The sequence below is a fragment of the Solea senegalensis genome, linkage group LG11, assembly GCF_019176455.1.
Source record: "Solea senegalensis isolate Sse05_10M linkage group LG11, IFAPA_SoseM_1, whole genome shotgun sequence".
Lineage (NCBI taxonomy): Eukaryota > Metazoa > Chordata > Actinopteri > Pleuronectiformes > Soleidae > Solea > Solea senegalensis.
In genome coordinates this window covers 17,229,971-17,251,968 of record NC_058031.1, presented here as the reverse complement: position 1 = coordinate 17,251,968, position 21,998 = coordinate 17,229,971, and the positions used below count along the sequence as shown (strand labels likewise).

General features: G+C 39.8%; 2 protein-coding genes across 2 annotated transcripts; both read right to left on the bottom strand.

The window, feature by feature from the left end:
* Window positions 1-586: 586 nt before the first annotated feature.
* rhoab (ras homolog gene family, member Ab) lies at window positions 587-11,623 on the bottom strand. Its single transcript, XM_044038629.1, has 5 exons — window positions 11,525-11,623; window positions 6,279-6,436; window positions 4,093-4,213; window positions 3,163-3,293; window positions 587-3,029 (listed from the first exon to the last, which is right to left on the bottom strand). The coding sequence occupies exons 2-5, from the start codon at window positions 6,432-6,434 to the stop codon at window positions 2,856-2,858; spliced, it is 582 nt and encodes a 193-aa protein (XP_043894564.1). The 5' UTR covers window positions 6,435-6,436; window positions 11,525-11,623; the 3' UTR covers window positions 587-2,855.
* A 1,590-nt stretch (window positions 11,624-13,213) lies between these two features.
* Window positions 13,214-21,974, bottom strand: tmem115 (transmembrane protein 115). Its single transcript, XM_044038925.1, has 3 exons — window positions 20,508-21,974; window positions 18,996-19,360; window positions 13,214-16,733 (listed from the first exon to the last, which is right to left on the bottom strand). Exons 1-3 carry the CDS (start codon window positions 20,997-20,999, stop codon window positions 16,424-16,426), a joined length of 1,167 nt encoding a protein of 388 aa, XP_043894860.1. The 5' UTR covers window positions 21,000-21,974; the 3' UTR covers window positions 13,214-16,423.
* Between the last annotated feature and the right edge of the window lie 24 nt (window positions 21,975-21,998).

The window sequence follows — 21,998 nt, the reverse complement described above, 5'->3', positions numbered from 1 at the left end:
TGAGGCTTCATGTGGAATTCTCATCCAATCAATAGGCTCTGCTGTGGAAGTTTAACTGCTGCAACGTGCCACATTTCTGCACCGCTGTAAAACCCACGATACCCCACTCGCTAATAAATTGATCTGCATTAGCTGCCATGTCGTGCTTAATAAAGTGCATCGTATTTATAAGTGAGCTGATGGATGCAGGGCTGGTTGACCGTTTGGGATGCAGTGGTATAACTTTACGGGGGTGATAAGACATTAATTACAGTGTAGTTGATTGTGAAAGTTGCTGAATGAGAATTTTTCTTTTATGCATGTCTATAAATCTGACAGCCTGTTTGAGCTCCACAGCTGTACAGATAAAAAAAAAAAGTGGTACTGTCTCAAAATCATTTCTCTCCTTCCACTTGCTGTTCTCCACATTTTCAACGGCCGCTCAGTTGATGTGTTGCTTGTGTCACGGTCGCGTCATTATCGCAGCGTAGTGTGACCACCACTTCATCACAATCCCTCGCCCATCATCCATAATTCATATTACGAGACTGGAATGAAGAGCCCCTCACCGGTTCCACCCACCGCGACCACAATGAATTAGACAGAGTGTTATAGAAAGTAATTTATTACACAAACCAAAGCTAGTTTACAAATACAGTTTCCAGTCCTGTGCATGTGTGTTGTCTAGTATGAACAAACCCACATTTCATATTTACAGAATTTGTATACAGCTTGGTTATCCTGTTCCTTTGTTTACGCCACTGCTTCAGTATCCAAAATTAGGATTTAAAAATACAATAAAAACTAGAACTAAAAATGATTTGTACATTGAGGAAACCAGAGTTGGGTTTTTTTTTCCTTTTAGGTATTCAGCCGAGTTTGTATTGAAAACAAAGAAGTCAGCACATATGGTTCTAGTGATGCTCTAGCCAAGCAGCCGAGGGGACAGCCTTTCTCCAGACTGCCTAACAGCATGTGGCAGAGATGATTGACCAGTCATCACAACCATCATCACAAAAAAAAAAAAAATAGGAACTTTAGTGGCAACAAAAACAGTCTTCCACCTGAAATACTGATAGACAACATATTTATACCTTTTTAAAGCAGAAAAAAATTTAAGTATAAAAACACAAAACTGGGTTTCTGGAACAGTCTCCTCCCTGTAGTTCAGGAAGAAGAACAGGAAGGTACAACACTGTGAAGAGAGTGTGAATCTGGCATTGTAAGACAGAAAAGTCAGGGAAGGCTGGCGACTTTGAATTCCAATAGAAACGGCCACTCTTACAATTTCTAAAACAAAAAAACTTTACAAAATACCTTAAAATGAAGGCTTTCCAACTCATAGCAGGTGGTTTATTCTTACTCTGCACATTAGTGATCTATATCACCTGAATGTTTCACTCCAGATTTATCCGATTGCCAAACCCGACAATGCTGGCATTTTCATGCACAGTCTTATGAATAAAAAGGTAATTTCACATCATGTTTCTTCTTTTTAAAGTTAACTGTTAAATTTCGATGGCAGGTAGAAACAGCTAACCGGTGAGAGACACACAGAAGATGGATAATGTCATATATATCACAGACATCTTTCTCCCCAACATGTAGCTTGTACATTTGACCTTTAAACATGCTTAGACACAAAAAATAAAAGTCCTTCAACCCACATCAGGAGAACAGTGGTGTGCATGTAAACACAATACTCTCCCTCTCCTTGTTCTTTGTCCTGGTCTAAAACCAGGGGAAGATGAGCACCAGCAGTCAGCTGTGTGATACAGGAAGGGATGTGGTGGGGGGGGGGCAAGCCACAAGTAGAGTTAGCTCAGATTGTACGATGCTGGAGTTCCCCTGCCACTTCCACTGATGAGGTATGAAGGAATTATTAAATGTTGAATAACCTTCAGATGGAGCCGGAGCGTAAAACAAATGCCACAGATTCACCAGCATGCGGACAGTTCCACGTCTAGTCCTTACACCGCAGCGCTTAAACTCTGCTGCTCCTCTGAATGAATTCAACCATCACATTCCTCTCGACTGCACTGCACACGTTCGATGAATATCTAAAGCAGCAACTGGTGGTGATTTTGCGCTGCACACAGAGATGATGGCTATTCAAACGACGTTTACTATCCAGTAATAATGACAAATCAGCTCAGAGTGAGAGTTGCGTTTGTCACTGCGAGCGACTGCATGGCACTGAACTGGACATGTGAGCATGCGGCTCCACGCCTCCTCTCTGATAATACAACACACAAGACCCGAGCACCTGACAGCACATGACCATTGCTTTAATATTGTGGACACAACACTATGGAGATGAAAATATTCTTCATGCCAAACTGTTGAAATTGCACTACAAGTTAGTTCACTCAAAGCTTGTATAAAAGCAGCTGACAGATATTGATTTGTCCACTTAATCATTCCCGTCCCTCTCTCAGAAACTCAACACCCCGGTATAAATAATCCACTTTTGTTAATTTACCACGGGACTCACATTTACTCACCAGTCTGCTAAAGGTCTTCTTTAAAAAAGGACCAGTATCTTCCCAATCAGTGAAAGTGGCTTGTGACACTTGACAAGGCTGGTGGAATTTTCCAGCTTGATGATAAACCTACAGCTACAGAGCCCAATGTTTACAACTGTAGCCATTTCCTGCGCTCCCCTGTCCCCCCCATCCATCCACCCGCCCAACCCGGTCATTCAGAGTTTCCCCAAACACAACTCTCAGGGTAATTTTAGTCCAACAAACAGCCGTTTTACAGCGGTAGAAGTTTACTGCTTTTCCTCCCGTCCCTCCCAATCCCTCAGTCCCTCCCAAGTCCCAGTCCTGTGTACAGTAGCCCAGGGTAAAAACAGTCCAAATATATCGGCCATTTTAGAGCAGTATACATTTATTGCTCTTCTTTCCACGGCGGGCCTGCAGTGCCGCCCTGGTGGCCATTTCAAACACCTCCCGCACGCCGTCCTTCGTCTTTGCAGAGCACTCCATGTAACCGAAGGCTGAGATTCGTACAGCCATGTCCCGGCCCTCTTCTGACTTCACTGGCTCCTATGGGATGAAAAGAAAACGAAAGATTTTAATTCAGAAGGAATTTCACTTAACTCTTCCGACATTCAGTTGTCTATAATACCAGAGACATTTTCTAAACAGTCATTTGACTCATGGAGTAGAGTTGAGGTACCTGCTTCATCTTGGCCAGCTCTCGACGCGTGTGCTCGTCATTGCGCAGGTCTTTCTTGTTTCCTACCAGGATGATGGGAACGTTGGGGCAGAAGTGTTTGACCTCTGGGGTCCACTTCTCTGGAATGTTTTCTGCAAAGAAAGAAGAGCTTAATGACAACTGGACACCTGCTTTTAATTTTTAATAATTCTGTGGGAAACAAGGTGGCGTTTATAATCTCAGAAATGGCAATTAACTAATGTCAAAATGAAAAAAGAAAATGCTGGAAGACATTTCTTCTCCCGACACCAAAGGAACTTTGGCTGTGCAGCAATAAAACTGATCTTTAAATTAACAGTTGAATCAGAGGTTAAAGCCAAAAGAAATTGGATTTAAAATGTGCATCAGTGAAATGATAATTCCACTTCAGTGGCATACAAAAAAATCAAATAAATTCTTCTATATCTCCACCGAGCATCATCTCAGAAACTACTTGTTTTGAACAGAAATGAATGAATGAGCCTTTATTGTCACTTATACAGAAGTACAGTGAAATTACTACAATCAACCTGTCTAAAGAATGGTCACACAAACTACAGAACAGTACACTATTGTTTTATTAAAAGTGTCATTTGTGTGGCATTTCAATGATCTTTAGCTTTAATCGCTCTATTTTATGAAAAGACATTTTTTTTTATGATCATAGAGAGAATTCCATGGAAGCGTAAACGCATTGTTGCAGTTTATTGGCTGCATTCCACAGCATGACAAATGTAAGCAGTTGCCCTTCAAGTAGTCACAACAGGAAGAACACGCCATGTACAGCTTCCAAAAATAACGCAACGGAAAGATGGGGGAGATCATAGGAAGGAAGGAAATGTGGTTTTTATGTTGTGCATTAACGTGTGTCGGTTTCTGTCGCCTGACCATGTGCATGTGGTGTGAACTCACCCAAACTATCAGGGCTGTCTATGGAGAAGCACATGAGGATGACATCAGTGTCTGGGTAGGAAAGAGGTCTCAGTCTGTCATAGTCCTCCTGACCTGCTGTGTCCCAGAGAGCCAGCTCCACCTGACCAAACAAACACACACACACCAATGATTTACTTTTTTAATATAAAATCCTTTTTTTTTGTTTTATAATCCTTGTATTTCTGTCCACATAAACAGACAGAATAACTTTCTTACTCCATAGAAAGAACTGAGTACATCGGCAGCAAAAGATTTAAGAGCCTATGGTGGAAAGCAAATCATTCAATATTTAAAATTAAATATTTAATTGTCTTGTGCAATTTAGTACATTCCCTTATTAATTCATGGTCTGAGAGTTTGAGCCAAAGTTGTTGTTAAACTTCTCAGGATTCACTTTATCCAATCCAACCCAACTTTATTTATAAAGCACTTTCAAAAACAACAGCTGCTGAAACAAAGTGCTGTACATCAGAGATAAATATAACAAATACAATATAAAAATGACCTAATAACAAATACAAGTATAAATACAACACATTTAAAAGTGGACAGTGAAGGGGTGTGTCTAACATGCTGTGGAAGATTGTTCCACAATCTTGGTGCAGCGACTGAAAAACTTCAACTTCATCTAATAAAAAAACAAACATATTTACAATATTTACTACCAACTTGTTCAAATAAAAGCAGCAAACCCATTTTGTAGCCTGCTATAAATTTTGCAAAAACAACTGGCATTATATCTGTTCATTTGTAATACATGGATTCCACAGAAGAAATGTGAGTGACATATCAAGGCCTCTCCAAGCAGACAGCGTGGTATGAAAACTACATGACATTAAGACACTTTTGTGGGTTAGCCTATAACTTATTTTTGGCAGAGACAAGCAAGTAGACGCCGGTCATTATTTTTGTGCAAGACTTCCAGTTTGCTATTTCCGGAAAGTAGATGACCGGCCTTACGCAGCAGGCAGGACGACAACAACTTTATTGGGTGTGCAGTCACGGGTCGCTATAATAGTTGGTTAAAGTGAAAGGCTTTAATGGAACAAGTGTTTTGTGAGGAACAAACTTTCTGATCCTCTGAGGAAACGTGCTGTGACTTGTGATTTGTTTATAACCTCTACATCATGTGCTTGTTGACGACAACATGCTTTCTGGTATGCAAGGACTTTGTATTAAATTCACCCCCATCCTGATCATCAATATGTCAATGGGATGTAGGGCTGCTGCATATTAGGAAATGCGATAAGCGATTACCGTGACGCATATTGCGATAACATCACTCGCGATAGATGAAGAGATACAAATAAATGCATTTGTTTTGTTATACAGTATAGTATAGAAGATGACTTGGAAATATAACAGACAAAAATAAACTAGATTACTTTAATGTCATGCATAATAAAGGATGTCATGGACACAGCCTCTGCTGCAGCAAAACTCTAGTACCCAGTTCATGGAGCACAAGTGACACATGCGCCGATATTTCAGCCTGGTTTTTATGTTTAGGAGTAGGCATTAAACTCATCTTTTACCCAAGTTAACTTTCACTCCACTCCGTGTGTGTGTGTGTGTGTGTGAGATTGTGTCTGTGCCAAGACATGAGATATAGAACTGGGCAGATAAATGACGAGGAATACGCTAAAAATGCACACCGACTTGGAACTAAAACAAGCTTTGCTCTAAATGAATGGTGGAGGAAACACTGAGTCCATGGATATTAATGATTGTGTGAAAGTTTAGGAGTGAGGCGTTGCTGCACAATGTTAGTTGTGGGGGCACATGGCTGATTGAGTGCGAGAGAAACATTTACTGCAGTTGAAGCAGTTGTTTGCGACATGTACATGAGGCATGTTGATAACGTGACGACAATAGATCTACAAGATATCATGCAGCCCTAGAGCACATGGCTAGAAAACTCAAAATGATCACCCCACGCCTGGTTAGAGGCAAAAAAAACATTTCTGACATTTGCAAGAGAAACAAAAATAGGCTTGCTCTGCCTAAAGGGTAGAAACACTGAGCATGGTTGAGCACCTAGGCAACAGAATTAGCAGATACTAGCACAAAATAACTACTTGGAGTCAAAAAAATCATGACATAAGGAGGAACATCTTAGAAAATGACACAGGGTTGCAAAGACGCATCGACCTCAAGGACCTCACCTGTTTGCCGTCCACCTCAATATCAGCGACATAGTTTTCAAACACAGTGGGCACATAGACTTCAGGGAACTGGTCCTTGCTGAAGACAATCAAAAGGCAGGTCTTCCCACAAGCTCCATCCCCCACGATCACCAGCTTCTTACGAATGGCTGCCATGCCTGGAGGAAGAAATGCAGTGGAGGTTAAAAATCAAGATGATGCAGACAAAGCACATTAAAATACAGAGAGACATGCAATTACTAAAGAGTTTGAGGATTGAGCATCTATTTCCAGAAGATTCTATATTAGTTAATTAGAGAAAATAAATACATCAAAATGTATTGACCAGTAACGCAAGATTCAGAGCTTCTCAGGGATTAGGAGACTATAAATTGAAAGCAACACAGTCTTAAGTTCAAGTGTAAAGGCTCTCATGCTTCATTATCCATTATTATGAAAATGTCTGGTTCTCCTGTTGAACTTGACCGCAATTGCATAACTTTACATTTTAGTCAACAGTGTAATCAAATCACTAAGCAGGAATTTCCCTTTTAACATGAACAGGAATGAAGTCCAAAACTCTCTAGCTGTTGGATGAGGGAATGTACACAATCACGTCATTCATCAAGGTAGCAGTACTGAAGCAAAATGAAACAAACATGTATTAGGTAGTCGATGACTGGAAACGAACAAGACCTCAGGAGGGGCAACACATCACATTTCTGAATGATTGCTTCCCAAGTTGTAGTATGATGCTGTGTCACTTGTACCCTGCCAACCCAACCTCAGTGAAATACTCAATTAATTGACAAAATAATTATGAAGATAATAGGTTGAAGCCTGAATAGTACATTTTGGAAATTGTTTTTGTTTTCATTGAGATATTGTTTAAAATGATACTTTTCGAAGGGGGTGCACTCATTTATGCTGAGCACTGTATGTGTGTGTATGTATATATATATATATATATATATATATATATATATATATATATATATATATATATATATATATATATATATATATATATATATATATATATATACATATATACACACACACACTCAAAGTCCAGTCACAAACTACTTTAGAGTATATGTGTGTGTGTGTATATATATATATATATATATATATATATATATATATATATATATATATATATACACATACATACACACATATATATACATACATATACACACACATATATATATATATACATATATATACATACATATACACACATATATGTATATGTATATATATATATATATATATATATATATATATATATATATATATATATATATATATATATATATATATATATATATATATATATATATATATATATATATATATATATATATATATATATATACATACATACATACATATACACACACACATATACTCTAAAAGTAGTTTGTGACTGGACTGGCATTTGGAGTTTTTCAAGTTCAAGTCTGTGCTGCTAACATTTTACTCAGCTTCTCGCCATGTATTCAGCCAATTTCTGATCAAAATCACAGAACATTAAAACATGCTTCCCAAACAAACACTTGCTATATCCACCTGGCAACACCACTTCTCACATTAAGCGTGAAAATGTCAATGAAGGGATGGAAAATACAAATGAGTAAAACTCATAACAAGTTTGGTTTTTAATGCCTGCAAGTCCTATTAGTTTCTGATCCCGAAATGCACCACACCACTGTGGGCTGCTGCTAACATCCTTGAAATGGTGGAGGAATACTGTAAGTAGGACAGCAGTGTCAAAAAAGATTAAATCCATTTCATCTGACTGGAGAGAAAAAGGATAAAAATTGGGAGCAGCTTTAGCCTGGAGCTGGGCACATGGTCAATGACTGCAACATTCAGTATGAATACTGACAATAGCAACATACCCGTGTTTCAATAACTGCCACTTAAGTGCCTCTAGGCAAGTCTCTAATTGATCCTTTGGAGTCCTTTGAGCCAACAAATAGTATTAAGTATATAATAAAGACAGGTAGTAATAAAAAGCAGCAGCAACCTAACTAACCGAGAGTCAGTGCTTCAAATCCAAGCACAATATGATGTGACAGGAGACATGCTTAAGTGGTCAATGCCAGTGACCTGATTCAGACCTGCTATTGAAATCTGTCACAAGTGATCCAATTACCAGTGAGCTACTTTTTACAGTACAGGTGTGAACGCATCCTAATGCCCCTTAAGATCAGACGACTCAAACCACATTCAAAGGTGATACTAGTACTTAATTTTATCATGTTGTTGGCTTATATTAAAATACACGGAAAATATTAACTAACACAATAAGGGCTCTCGGAAATATGGACCAGAAATATCTGCGTAAACCGTGAACACTCGGAAGAAAGAAAATGAATCTTAAATGGACTTATTGATGATAGATATGTCATATGTCCATATGTAACAGAGAATGTGACGTAGTTGGTAAAAAAAAATTGTTTGGCTTGATGTCCAGCTCACTGTCTCAGTGGCCATCTGTCAACTGAGAGCTACTGTGGTGAGGCATGTTTGGCCCATGCATCTTTTTTATTCCAAATAATTATTTTTGGAAGTTAACATTTTCCACACCAGTCTTTTTGAGTTCATCATTTGTGACACTGACAGACATTTTTGGCAGTCTGACACATTTTCTGTTTCATGTCTGCAGTAAAGGGAGATGCTTTAAGTGTATTTCCTCTGTGACAGCAGAACATGTTACACCAGCTGTCACAAACTATTGCAGGTCTCACTTGACTAACCAATAATGGAATGCTGATCAACTGAAAAACTCCTGACATAGTACACACTCAAAAACCACTGGTAGTCCAGCAAAATTAAAGCTGATACAACCCATAATGTACAACATTGAACCCACACTGAAAATATGTGTACTGAAAACAAGTTATTGTAAAAATCCAAATTTTCTGATAAAGAATATTCTCTTGTTGAGGCCAAATCATTGTGGTTTTACACATTTATTTTTGATAAGATGCTTCACAAAAATGGTTGGGTAAAATGACAAAATTAGAAAACCCAGTACAAACCCAGGACAGAGACAAGGGGAGGCAACAGGACACAAACGATAATACCACTGAAAGTAGGTGGAGGGCTTACAGCAGAGACGGGCGTTAACATCTGTACACTTCTTTTGAAAACATGATGCAGTTCAGAGCAGCTTTTACAACTGATTTGCAGGTTGGTTCAATAAGCCACCGTTTATTTCAATAAAGAAAATGTGGACCTTTCCTTCAGTCTCCATCTTTGAGATAAAACAGTAGGCCAAAATGATAACTCTTTCAAACTCATGCAATATTTTTGACCATGGACCTGTTTGTCAAAAGCACCTGTGAGACCTGTGTGTTAAGTGAAACACTAATCATTCTGCATTGTTTCCTTGTGTGACACAGCATGAACTGCATTTTTAACATGGTTCCTGTGTCCTTTGTGATTCATGAGTGTGTCCTATAGAAAACCCCACACAGACAATGGTTGCACCTTGATCATGCCAAGAAATACCCCACGCAGTCTATGGGGTGGAAAATTAGAGTGGCCTAATGATGGCTAACCGACAGCCAACTCATGTGAAAACATGGCAGGTGTTTTTCGTCTTCCACTCAACAAATATGGTGAAAAATATATTTCAGCTAAGCTGCTGGACTGCTGCATGCAGCAAATAGTATTAAATATAGACTATAAATGTATACACCAAAAATGCATCAATTGGAAATCAAGTAAATTTAGATTTAGATCAAGTAGTCAATACACCAGCAGAGGAAGATATGATTATATGCAGCAGCTTCAAGGACAACAGTGTATAAAACCTGCAATAAATCATGCTTGCATGCCATGGGTTAGTGTATTAAATAATGCTTCACAAGCCGAGGAGTACAATAAAATTATATGTACAATAAAATTATATTAAATAATATGCGAATGATGAATCATAATTACCCCCAAAATAATCATTTAGAATAAACATTTTCTATGTGTGAATAGCATAACTTATATAGGGAGCAACCAAATTGATTGTTTTCGTTATCTATTCATCTGTTCGTAATTTTTCCTAATAATCAATTGTTTGGCAGAACATGGCGATGTTTTCCAGTGACACATTCTTCAAATATTTTGACCAAGACATTCACAGACATTGTCACAGAGGAACAAGGAAACCAGAACATAGCCAGGTGAACTAATCTAGATATGTATTACAGGTACCCATAAGAGATCGATCTGCAACTATGACTATCCATATTTCCATACATTTACAGACTTTAATTCCAGTTAAAATTCCCCTGTAATCATGACAAGTGCGAACTAAATTGTTAGTTATTCTCAAATTGAAATTATAAATTGTACACATATGTACTAGTACTTATTTACAGTATATATTACAATTAATATAATGGGTTGCTTAAGAGAGCCTCCAGTGTTAAAGCAAACATTGTTTTAGAACCAGACAGCCACTGGGTGGGTCAGCAGAAAGATGGCGTCATCACAGAGGCAACAGATGGCTAGTGTGTCCGCAGTGGAAGAATGGGTGGGTGGCCCGGATCCAAACTAAACACCAGCAGAAAACACTACAGCTCTCACTGTACAAGACTTCTTAGCAGTGAATCTATGAGACAAAAATCTTCAGTGGGGGGAAAACTTAAATATCCCCTGTCAAGCAGATACCATGTGTCTTGTTTTCAGCAACACTTTTTAAACACTTTCAAAACGACAAAAAGCCGGTTTTAATGACAGATTATAGTACACTCGCGGCTTAATACTAATGATTGGAGCATTTTGGACCCATGATAGCGCAAAATAGACAAGGTGTACATGACGCCCCAGTGAGCGGTTTAGAGGCTCGTCGGAGGCAGGTCAGGAAAAGAGCTTCATTGTTTGGTTAAAGCAGAATCGTCTACCGAACTCAGTCACTACGGTCCAGTTTACAAACACGGTAGAAGTTACCCCAATTATCAGCTCTCTGTTAAATCCGTTGAATGCGTCTCTGTCATGTGGGACCCCGCACTTAAATCGCCGGTTGCTCCTAATAGAAACTGTGGCAGGTACGAAGCGGCGGCACTGAGACTGAGATCGATTAAAGGAAAAGCTAACGTGGCTACCGTAAGCTAACTCTGCTAGCGTTTAGCTTTGTTAACATGGTATTTCAAAGCTCCGGACAACTAAAAAACCCAAAGACTTTAGCTTTTAAAGTGGACAGCTTTGAAACGACACATCTTCACATTCGTCGGGAATAGATGGAAGTAGTTTACCTGTAGTTTATGTGGCTAACGGACGGGTTTTTCAGTTTTTGCCGACCGGTTGAATCGTTTGGTGCTTCCTCCCGTGTCTCATACAATGAATTACTTCACAAGAGCGCGCAGGGTTTGTAGTTTGTAGCTTGTGTGGAGGGGGAGGGGTGGCGGGCACGAGCCCGAGAGCCACACCTGCGCGGGCACGACATGTCAGAACGCTGAGTTGAAATCTCATGAGCTGCGTGGAAATGTGTAATAGCAGTGCAATTATACTGAGCTACAAACACAGTCTATTTTCGGACATTTGCGTAACTTCCTCGGGCTTCACGTGTGCGTAAATGCAACGGTTCTGTTTTTAAACATCCATAAAGCGTATGTTGCATAATTGCAGGTGGTCTCATGAAAGTAGTGAGTGGGAATTTAAACGAGTCTGTAAAGTTTTGTTCACGCCTTGTGTTTTTCACACGAATAATAATGATTCATTATTAACATTTATGAAGTATGGGATAATCAGTCAAGGGGAAACATTATAGATATCTCTTAACAGTTATGTTCTTCTCCCAACTTGATTTAATTGAGCAAACATCCAACCAGCAAATAAGCTGTAACTTTTTGTCACTGCAGGAACTATTGTCCAGATATAGCATGTGCTTCATGCGCCACCTAGCGGCCAGTTGAGGTATGCATGCCAGAGGGCTCTTGGGCATTTCTTGAAATTGCATTCACTACACGACACACAATGGGGACCCACTTTTTATAGATGACCCATTTCACTTAATACATTCAGAAAAGAGTAAATTGCAAAAGAAAGTGGATTCTTTTTACAACTTTCGTTCTCTGCCATTCCTGTAACAACTTTGAATGAGAAAACCATACTACTGTGTGTGTATATGCTGCTGCCTGTATAAATGACATTGTAGTACTATAAACATGTCATAACTAATTGAGAATTGTCTAAACTTATAACGTGATACAATTGTAATTCTGCTCCTGGTTTCTCTCTTTTATTACTACTACCCCCACCTCTCCTCTGTCCCACATTCTTCCTTTCATCCCAACCGGTCAAGGCAGATCTTTGAGTCTGGTTCTGTCAAGAGATTTCTTCCTGTTAAAAGGGAGATTTTTTTCTCTCCACTGATGCCTCACACTTGTTCATTGAATTTTCCATCACAAGAATGGAAAATTCTGCCAATTTATTCTTCCCTTCCAAAACATTTCCCCCAACTCACCATGAGAATGACTGCTGTAAAGGTAACAAAAGTGAGTGCGTTTGTGTGCATCCACACACATTCAGTATATGTATACACATGTACATAACTAGACTCAGTACTCACCATGGACCCAGATATATAGCATTCCTCATCCTGTACCTTACACATATCCACTAAATGCCTAAACCCAACCCCCAACCCAACCTTTACTTTATTCAGACCCTAAAATCAAGTTTTAACACTCATAATCAGTCAAATGTCCTCACAGTAATACATCCGTCTGCCACCAGCTTCTCAACTGAAAACTAGTGTCAAAATGTACAAACATACTGTACTTTATATGCAAGGTCGCGGAAGCATACTCACATTTTTTTCTGTTGTAAATAACAGGCACCGAGTTACTCCTCCAACTCCAGGTCCTGTCCTTCTAGTAGGATCACACTCGCATCAGAAAAGCAAGTTCTCCAGCAGTAAAGCAGTAGACAGCGGGACACACTTTCATACAATCATCTTTTAATTTGTACAGAGATAAAGAAATATATCTGAAAACTACAACAAGAGAAATCTGTGGAACAGCCACAGTACAGAGAAAGAGAGAGAGAGACTGTCATTAGTGTCAACAAGGTCTGTTGGTGCAAAAGTAGGGTCACAACCTGTGGAAAGAATTTTTTGTAATCAGAGAAAAATGTTTCAATGTCCAGCTTTGCCAACATAAGTCAGAGCACTATAATCAGTTTGAATCAGATAAACAGAGAACTACAAATCATGGACACTGGTGTTAACCCCACAGCCATTTTTTGACCAATTATACTTAATAAATAATAAAAAAACAAAAAAAACAAATAAAATGTAATGACACGATACTGATGTATGGGGGGAAAAAAATACACTTTTGCAAACAATGGTTTGTCACCAAGCTGCTACGACAGCATTTTGGTGCGCTTTCATTGGCCACTGAAGTGTCATAACTACTGCTTGTGAACATAATTCTTTACATGTAACTTTTGTATGTACTAAACAGTGGCACTGTTCATACGGACAGTTTGTGACTACACTCCTAACTTCTCTATGAGCATGTTCAGAACAGAACAAATCTGAATATAGAGGTACAATGACAAAATAAGAAGACAGAACAGGGGCTGTTGGAGGATAAAAGTCAGATTACCCATGCAGCAGACAGTATTAAATACCCCTGCACCTTTTGCTACATCATAAAACAACATTTGACCATATTTCACAACTTCACACCTTTTCTCAGCATGCGTCCATGTTACGACGTGTTGTGTGATGCAGGCTCCGCTGAGCTCAAAAGACAAAAAATGTATGCGAATGAAAACATGAACTGTGATTGTAATGTTTTTATCAGCAGCTTCTCTTCATATTTGTTTTGACCATTTTCCTCCATCTCTACTGTGAATACTTTTGAGGGAAGGAGGCAGTTTAAGATTTCAGATATTTGACTGAAGCTCAACCTTCTCCACAGTGAAACTGCATTAGAAAGACAAGTCTGTCCATTCATTCATCCTTTTAAATACTATCATTCATCCATATTTACTTAAAGAATGGCTCCACTCATCCAACGTAAACATCTGCTAAGAAGAGCACAGAGAGGAAGGAACAGGGAGAGACACAGGACAGATCACAAAGATTCATCTCACTAATATGGCTTATTACTTCCCTAATACAACACATTTCCATCAGTTAAAAGCAAACCCTTCCTCTATATATTTAATCTGAATTTGTAGTTCTTATTTAGATTATGCTCCCAGAGTAGAAGAAGTTAAAACCACTGCCTTGATTATCTCAGCATTCTGGATGGATGGATGCAGGATATTTCCGTAGCTCTACATTGTCCCGTGTGAACTGTTGTTTTGTGTTTAACTCGGATCACAATAGCTGGAGGTTTGTTTAAGTTCTGCTGATTTTAAATCCAATCCCAGCTGCTGGTTAAAACAAGAACACATGAAGGTAATAATAAATAACCTTCCCCGCCTTTTGTTCCATTTGATTTGCTGATTTTGGTCTTTTGGTCAATGTGATTTTACTGCATGCCCCCTCGGTGGGTGAAAATACAAACATCAGTAAGGCCACTCCAAGATTAGTCTGCACAAAACTCATTTCTGAATATGAAATAAACCGCAATATATCTGACTTAAACATGTAATGGTATCTTTCTTGATTTAATCCAAACATTCTGAGCAGTTCCCAAAATGTCATATTGCTTCTCAGTCCTCTGTATGCAAGGTGCTGTAATGTATGTATGCATGTATGTCTTTTTAGTTTGTGAAATTTGGCTTCCCAGCCAACCTGAAACCTAATTTACTCAGCTTGTTCTTCCAGAAAGACAGCTTAAGATTGAGTTTGCATTTAAAGGACCGAGGATGGCTTTAATGTCACCTCAATAAACAATTACCTATGTGCACTATGTAGAGAGGTGCCATTTCTCATCTAAATTGCAGCCACTTTTAACCTTGTGATCACAGGCTCACACTTCAGTTTCTCACCATCTAGAATAATTTAGTGGCTGTGAACGACTTAATCAACAAGGAAAAACTAGGATAGGTGCCATGATCATATGACGGTACAGTGACTGCCGCCCGAAAAACAACTGTATCACTAACCTTCTCCGTCGCAAGGAATTTGTGATTCATTTTAATCATTTCAATTGCTCTTCAACTTCTCGAAGAAATGATTCATCCCTGCCCTCAGCCGAGCACTGCAAGTTTAGATGCGAGACGTGACCAAGTCACCTGTGTCTATGAAGTCATTTATCTTCATCATTCAGTGTCTGACACGTCGGTTACAAACTATGAATCTGCAACTCACTATTCACTGGGATTATAATGATCACCTGCAGATCTGTGTATGAGAGTAACACCCTTTACATTTCCTGTTAAAGCACAGATACAAAGTTTGTTTTCTTGATTTTCTTCAAGGATGAACATGGTGGAGAAAAAAAATAGCTTAAAGATTTCAACTGAGCAACAGTTAAGAAAAAAAAGAAAAAGAAAAGAAAGATTACACAGTCAATTTCTTTGCCTGCGGTTCCAGAGACCCACCTGGCAACTCTTCAAAGCTTGAAGTGTGTATCATAGTTCTTCAGCAGGTCAGACCTGCAGCAGCGTCTTTCCCCTGGTCCACATGCTTTCCAAATGAACCAGTAAACCCAACGCGAAAGTCACTTTAGCACTTAACAAACCGGTGCACGAATAGTTGGCATTTCATCTAGAATCAAAAATTACGAGTCTGTCACTGAAGACTTTCTTGTAGCAAGCAATCAGAGAAGAATATGGGCTGCTCTTAGCACGACTTACAAAGAGAATATTGTAAACCCATTTTGTTATTTACTTAGAAACCAAGAGAGATACACGAAGCAGTGGACCGAACTCCGCAAGTCAGCATTAAGACTGGACAAGAGAGAATGAAGTGTCACTGAGCATCTATAACCAAAATGTCGAACAAACTGAAAGCGCTGTACAGTTATCAACCCTCTGAGCTTCATGGTGACTTTAACAGAGTGTTTGTATGCACACGACTGCTGTGTATGAACTGGTCAAAGGTGTCGTTTTTTTGTGTGTGATACTGAGAGTATGCCTAATCGCTGACACCAAATATATTAGTTTACTAGCCAGAGACACTGAACGCTAGTACCTGCCAGTGACATCAAACACGCCGTGAATATCCGTACTCGTGCCCGTTCTATTTGTTACGATCTGGATGGCGCATCCTCGAAGCTGATAATGCTGGACTCTGGGTGCTGTGCTCCGCCTGGGGATGGTGCTCCGCCACTCTGTGACAAGGAGGATGAGGAGGAGGAGGCAAGAGAAGTGCCTATGTTTCCCCCTGCTGGTCTCAACATAGAGGAGGCGGAGGGGTCACGCCCACCTGGTAGGAGAGGCTGCATGTCAGTTCTGACCTCGTCCTCGTCATCATCTTCCTCGTCATCCATGCTGGGCCATGCACTCTGGTCCTCCACCCGCTTTAGACGCTCGTTCAGAGCTTTGAGGGCCAGTTGTCTGGAAAGGAGAGAGAAAGAGATTGTTCTCCATAAAACACCAGAGGGAAACACAGCTGTGATTGTTTCAGTCCTCCTGCATAGATGTAATCTCATAGTTCCAATGAATCACTGTGCTTCAAAAAACGTGTGAAAAAAGAGGTAAACAAGCCTCAGAGGTTAAAGGGATAGTTCAGTTATGAGGTATCGTAAACATCGACTTCACCAAACATGTCATCATTCCTGACACTCACTCTCTCACTGACAAAATGGTGGGGGAAAAAATGATTTTAGCCAGTTAACAAAAGGCTCACCTAAAAGTAATATCTATCTCTTTAAGTCGACTATATCTTCATTGCTATACTTTCATAATATAACTAAACATTAATGACTTATGTAACTACATACCCTGACTTTGTCCCATGTCTTAATTTCCCCTTAAAATGAAAGAGTTCTGTGTCCCTGAATTTGTACAGGAATCTGTACAAATTCCTCTCCGACACCTGTGGAACCTGTTATGGCTCACTGACAATGACAACGAGGGGCTGTGACCCTATAATCTTTAACACTGTACGTCAAATTAGTAAAAGAAAACGGAGGAACGCGCTGTGGTGCATATCAATGCCTGAAAAAAACAACAAATAACAAATAGATTTTCCCTTTTCTACTTTGATCTATCGCAAAGCTGACATTAAATGACATGTGATATCTGCTGCAATTGAAAATGAAGTCAGAGTTGGAACAGGTAGAACATGTTTCAAATGAGATATAACACGTGTAATAATTTTATATGAGTATAACAACTTTTATCCTCTTTCTGAAGTTATTTATTTTACCACAACTATGATCTACATATTGGAGCACTGTATGCACAGCCAAAATTTCCTCCTCAGTAAGTACAGAGAGAGACACAGAGAGAGGAAAAAACAATGGTGGTGGAGAGAAACTGAGATTCCCTGCTTTGTTAAGAGTCTTGGATAAATGGAACAGTACACAGTCCTTTATTACTGGCAATCAAGAGGAACATAATTTAAATGAATGAGTCAATCATTTTTTCAATTAAATATGGCCCACGTGCCCTGGAAAGTACAAATGACCTCTTAAAATCATCACCATTAGGTTAATTTCCATTTCATTTAACCATTGACCGCTCGATCACCAGCAACTTGGAATCAAGCATTCAAGTGAGGTTGCACACCATAAGAATCAAGTGAGGCTGAATTCATGTTTGAATGAATCCACGTTTTAAATGTGACGTGCTAGAGGAAAGAAACACTAATAGGATGAGTAGCGAAGCAGACTGAAATGCAGTATAATGAAAACCAACCAGTAAGTGAAAACAATGTAACCACACAAGCTGGATGTTATATTTTAAGCTGCATCTCAGTAACTGAGAAGCTTTAACATTTCGGCCATGAGAGCATATTCAACAAACATCTCCTGGGAGGAAAGAGAGATCATTTATTGTCCTTTGATACGTTTCCAATGACAGGGTAGAACAACATTTGTATTCATACACAAAAGACTGAGATCCCAAAAAATGTAAAAAGACTCCTTGACAATAACAGGATCAAGTCTGTTTATGTCTGAGCAATGACATCTATCTGTAACTGAATCCGTGAGACAGTTTGCAAGTCTGACCGTCATTTACTGGAACAAGACAAAGTAGGAGTTTGTGTGGGTTTCAGCTAGTGTGCACATGATGTCTTTCTATGGTTGTGAGGACAATTTTGACTCTAAACCATTGTTATGGACGACATTTCAGCCAGTGCCCTCAACTTTAAAGACCCTTTTAAAGGTTTGGGTTTTGGTAGATAAAGGGTAGGGATGGTTCGGTAATGGGTAAAGGTTTAGGAAATCTATTATGTCTGTCATTGTTGGTGAAGAAATTATGCCTTTTTTGGAACATCTTGCTGATGAAAGCCAAATGAAACTCTAAAGTAGCTACTACATGGATTTTCTTAAATGCCATTATCAAGGCAAAAGATGATCTTAAATCTGAACAAAATATATTTTTTTATTGAAGAGTACTATTTGCTAAATATTCACTAATGTCATTTCTTCTGAAATAGTCTTGTTTGGGGAAAAGGTTTAACAGCTTTTAATATTTGGCTTTCTCCCTAAGAAATCAACTGGACTTCTATGAACTAAAGACAGGTCTTGAATGAGAGATGAAACATCTCGTTAGTCCAGCTGCAGCTGATTCAGTGACTTTTGGAGAAATATGACTAAGATGAATGAGTATCTACACAGACAATATTTGACTTTATTTGGTCAGACTCACCTCCTCCTCTCGGCATCTTGTGGGTCTGTCCCTGGCAGGCTGATAGTGATGGAAGAGGGCGCCCCAACATCGTATCGCTTCACCATCTTCCTGCACACTTTCAACTTCACCAGACCTGCATGTACCAGCCCTGCCAACAGCCCCACGGCCGGCTGGAGCGCCTCAGGGAAGAAACTTGCAAAGGCAAAGTGGTCAGACATGTCCCCGCGACCCCGACTGTGCCTCTGGTAGAAACGCAGGTAGACCCAGCCAGAAAGGGCACCGTAGCTGTACCCAGCCAGAGGGGCGGCACTGTCAAGCAGCCCAGAGAGACGCAGTAAGGCCAAGAGGAGGAGGACCAACGCTGGGGCTGCTTTGAGTCTCACCTGAGACAGGAGCGGGAGACAACAATGTTTAGGTAAAGGGAGTAACTACTAGTCCATACAGACCACTGTGAATGACTCACTCAAGTCAATATTTATAAATTGTAACAAACAATTATTGACAGCAATCTGGTGTGATGAGTTGGCACCTTCAGCATCAATTAAACATTAACATTTCCTGAGATGACTGCATGAGGTGACTAAGGCTGATACAAAGTCATGCAAAGCACAAAAAGCAAGAATAATCATAGCGAAAGCCGAGTAGCCTGCAAGTTTAGGAGACACATTAGGAATGTGAGTTTTCCAGAGGAGCATCAGATGAATTGTTAAAGTGTACGATAACAGCTCATATACCATTTTAAGTAGATAATCACATGACTAAACCAAAGGGTAAAGACAAACACTCAACAGTTGAATCACTGGCATTTACACTCCTTGCATTACCATTATATTTAACAATGGTTTCAACTAGCTTCATTATCAGATCATCTTGATTATGGCTGACAATTCATGAGGACAATTATATCCTTGCAATAATTACCAAGTGAGATAACCACACCCATACACATGTCACAATTACCCTTTTATTTTTTGAAAATTGAAATTAAAAGAAAGAATGCATCAACATCTGAAATATTGTGATGTAGGTTTGCTGGATAATCTGTATTAACTTATTTAAACTTCAACTTATTTAAACTACACAAAATACAGAATAGACCCAGATGTGGACAACCCTTGTTATACAACAAAAATCAAGTCGAACAAGACAGAAACCACAAATACAAACTACCACAGTGTCATTACTATACAAAGATAACAACTTGATAATACATTATTAACAGTGGAAGCTGTTAATAATGTAATTATTAATTGACTGTATAGTGTCCATACATACTGGGACATATTCATGCCCTCCACAAAGCAAACTATGTTAATTTAGGTTTTTTTTTTAACACCACTGGTGACACAGGCTTGAACACAAATCAGTAGCTAGTTGTTTATATTCTTGTTATGCTATATTCTCTGTTTAACTATGCTGCTCCTCATTGGTAGCCTGATATTATTTACAGGCTCAAATCAGCAGAACATTCTTTGACATTAAAGTGCCAATGCAGAGCAAAAGTAACTTGCATTATTTGTTGGGACTCACCTGCGGCACTCTGAGCACTGTAGTATCCCCCATGGTTTGTTTCAGTGCTACTAGGACACCTCCAAGGAACCCGGCAGCTCCATGGACGCGCACAGCAAACAAGAAGTCCAGGTCAAAGGTGGCCACATAGGTGAGGAGGTAGGAGAGTCCTGCCAGGAGGCCTGCAGACACATTAACCACTGCAAAAAAGATCAGGAGCTCCAGGGCACCCCACAGAGGCTCCAGGAGACGCCCACAGGCCAGGACTGTCCCCACATTGGCTGCCACACCCCAGAAATGCTGCTCCACCACCCCATGCGTCACCAGTGTCCACACCCAGAAATTGGGTGGAAAAAGGTATCCCGGGGTCACCCCCAGTGAGTATGGAGTGTCAACAGCCCATGACAACAGGTACAGGAGTATTACCACAGCACTTATAGTTTTCACCACTACACTGGTGCTGGCAAGAGCAGCAAGGAAGTGCTGCCTTGCCACTGGCAGGTAACGATTCATTGTGGTCTGTTGTGAAGATGTTCCTTCTTGAGCAGATCAGCTCAAGCAGAAGCGTTGCTCCTGGTGCAGCAGATGTTGGATGCTGGTGCAAGATTAATAATGCCAAGCAGAACAAGAGACACCTGGCAGCATCAGTGTCCACACCTCTCTTTGATCCTTCATCCGGGATATTCAAATGAGCAAAGATGCTTTCATTAATCAACTCAGTTTATGCCAATTTCTTCTGAACACTCTTTGTTATAATAAACAAATCGATACGCGACTTAATAGTTGAACTAATTATTTAACTTTCTCTGACATTCAAACACTTAAGTTCAGTGAAGACAAAGCAACGAGACTGATCATAAGTATCCAACAGGCTAACAAACTTTGCGCTGCGGTAGATAAACAGATGTGGTAACTTTAGCTCGGACACCTTTTGATCTTGATGTCGAGCTCGCGACCTTCACACTTTAGATTAAAGTACAAGGCCAAAAGAGCAAATATAGTCAATCCTAAGAAGTAGATAACAACCGACTTGGCTTGTAAACACAGGAGACAAAGCTAATGTTAGCTAGCTGTCAAACTAGAATCGTCTCGCGTTACGTTGATTTATATCCGGCACGGAGCAGGAGAGGTCCCGTCTTCGTTTACGTGTAAAATAGAGACACCAGCTTCGACCACACCAGACCACGACGCTCTAGCTCCGGCTCGCCTGAGTCCTCTTTCGGCTCGGTGTCTACCGGGCTAACCCGAGGATTTCCCGTAGTTAGCAACAGGCCTCCAAAACAATGTTAAGAGACGTTTGTGAGCCAGCGTCAGAAGAGAGACTAACGGAACTGCCCCAGTCGCTTCGTATGTTGATTTTACCGTTCTTCTGGGATTTCATGTGGCAGGAACATTTAGATTAACATTTCTAGCGGACAGTTACTCCTTCTTCCTCTCCTTCGCGTCCTCTCAGAAGCAGCAGCAGCACACAGCTACTGACCTGCGCTGTGTCTGCCACCGTCATCAACAGTC

Excerpts from the sequence above, each read along its gene's own strand:
- rhoab (XM_044038629.1), bottom strand. The coding sequence starts at position 6,434 with ATGGCAGCCATTCGTAAGAAGCTGGTGATCGTGGGGGATGGAGCTTGT. Across the intron at positions 3,294-4,092 it reads AGACAGCCCTGATAGTTTGG|AAAACATTCCAGAGAAGTGG; the intron begins GTGAGTTCACAC and ends CTTTCTTTGCAG. Across the intron at positions 3,030-3,162 it reads AGCTGGCCAAGATGAAGCAG|GAGCCAGTGAAGTCAGAAGA; the intron begins GTACCTCAACTC and ends TTCATCCCATAG.
- tmem115 (XM_044038925.1), bottom strand. The coding sequence starts at position 20,999 with ATGAATCGTTACCTGCCAGTGGCAAGGCAGCACTTCCTTGCTGCTCTT. Across the intron at positions 19,361-20,507 it reads CAGTGCTCAGAGTGCCGCAG|GTGAGACTCAAAGCAGCCCC; the intron begins GTGAGTCCCAAC and ends CTCCTGTCTCAG. Across the intron at positions 16,734-18,995 it reads CAAGATGCCGAGAGGAGGAG|ACAACTGGCCCTCAAAGCTC; the intron begins GTGAGTCTGACC and ends TCTCCTTTCCAG.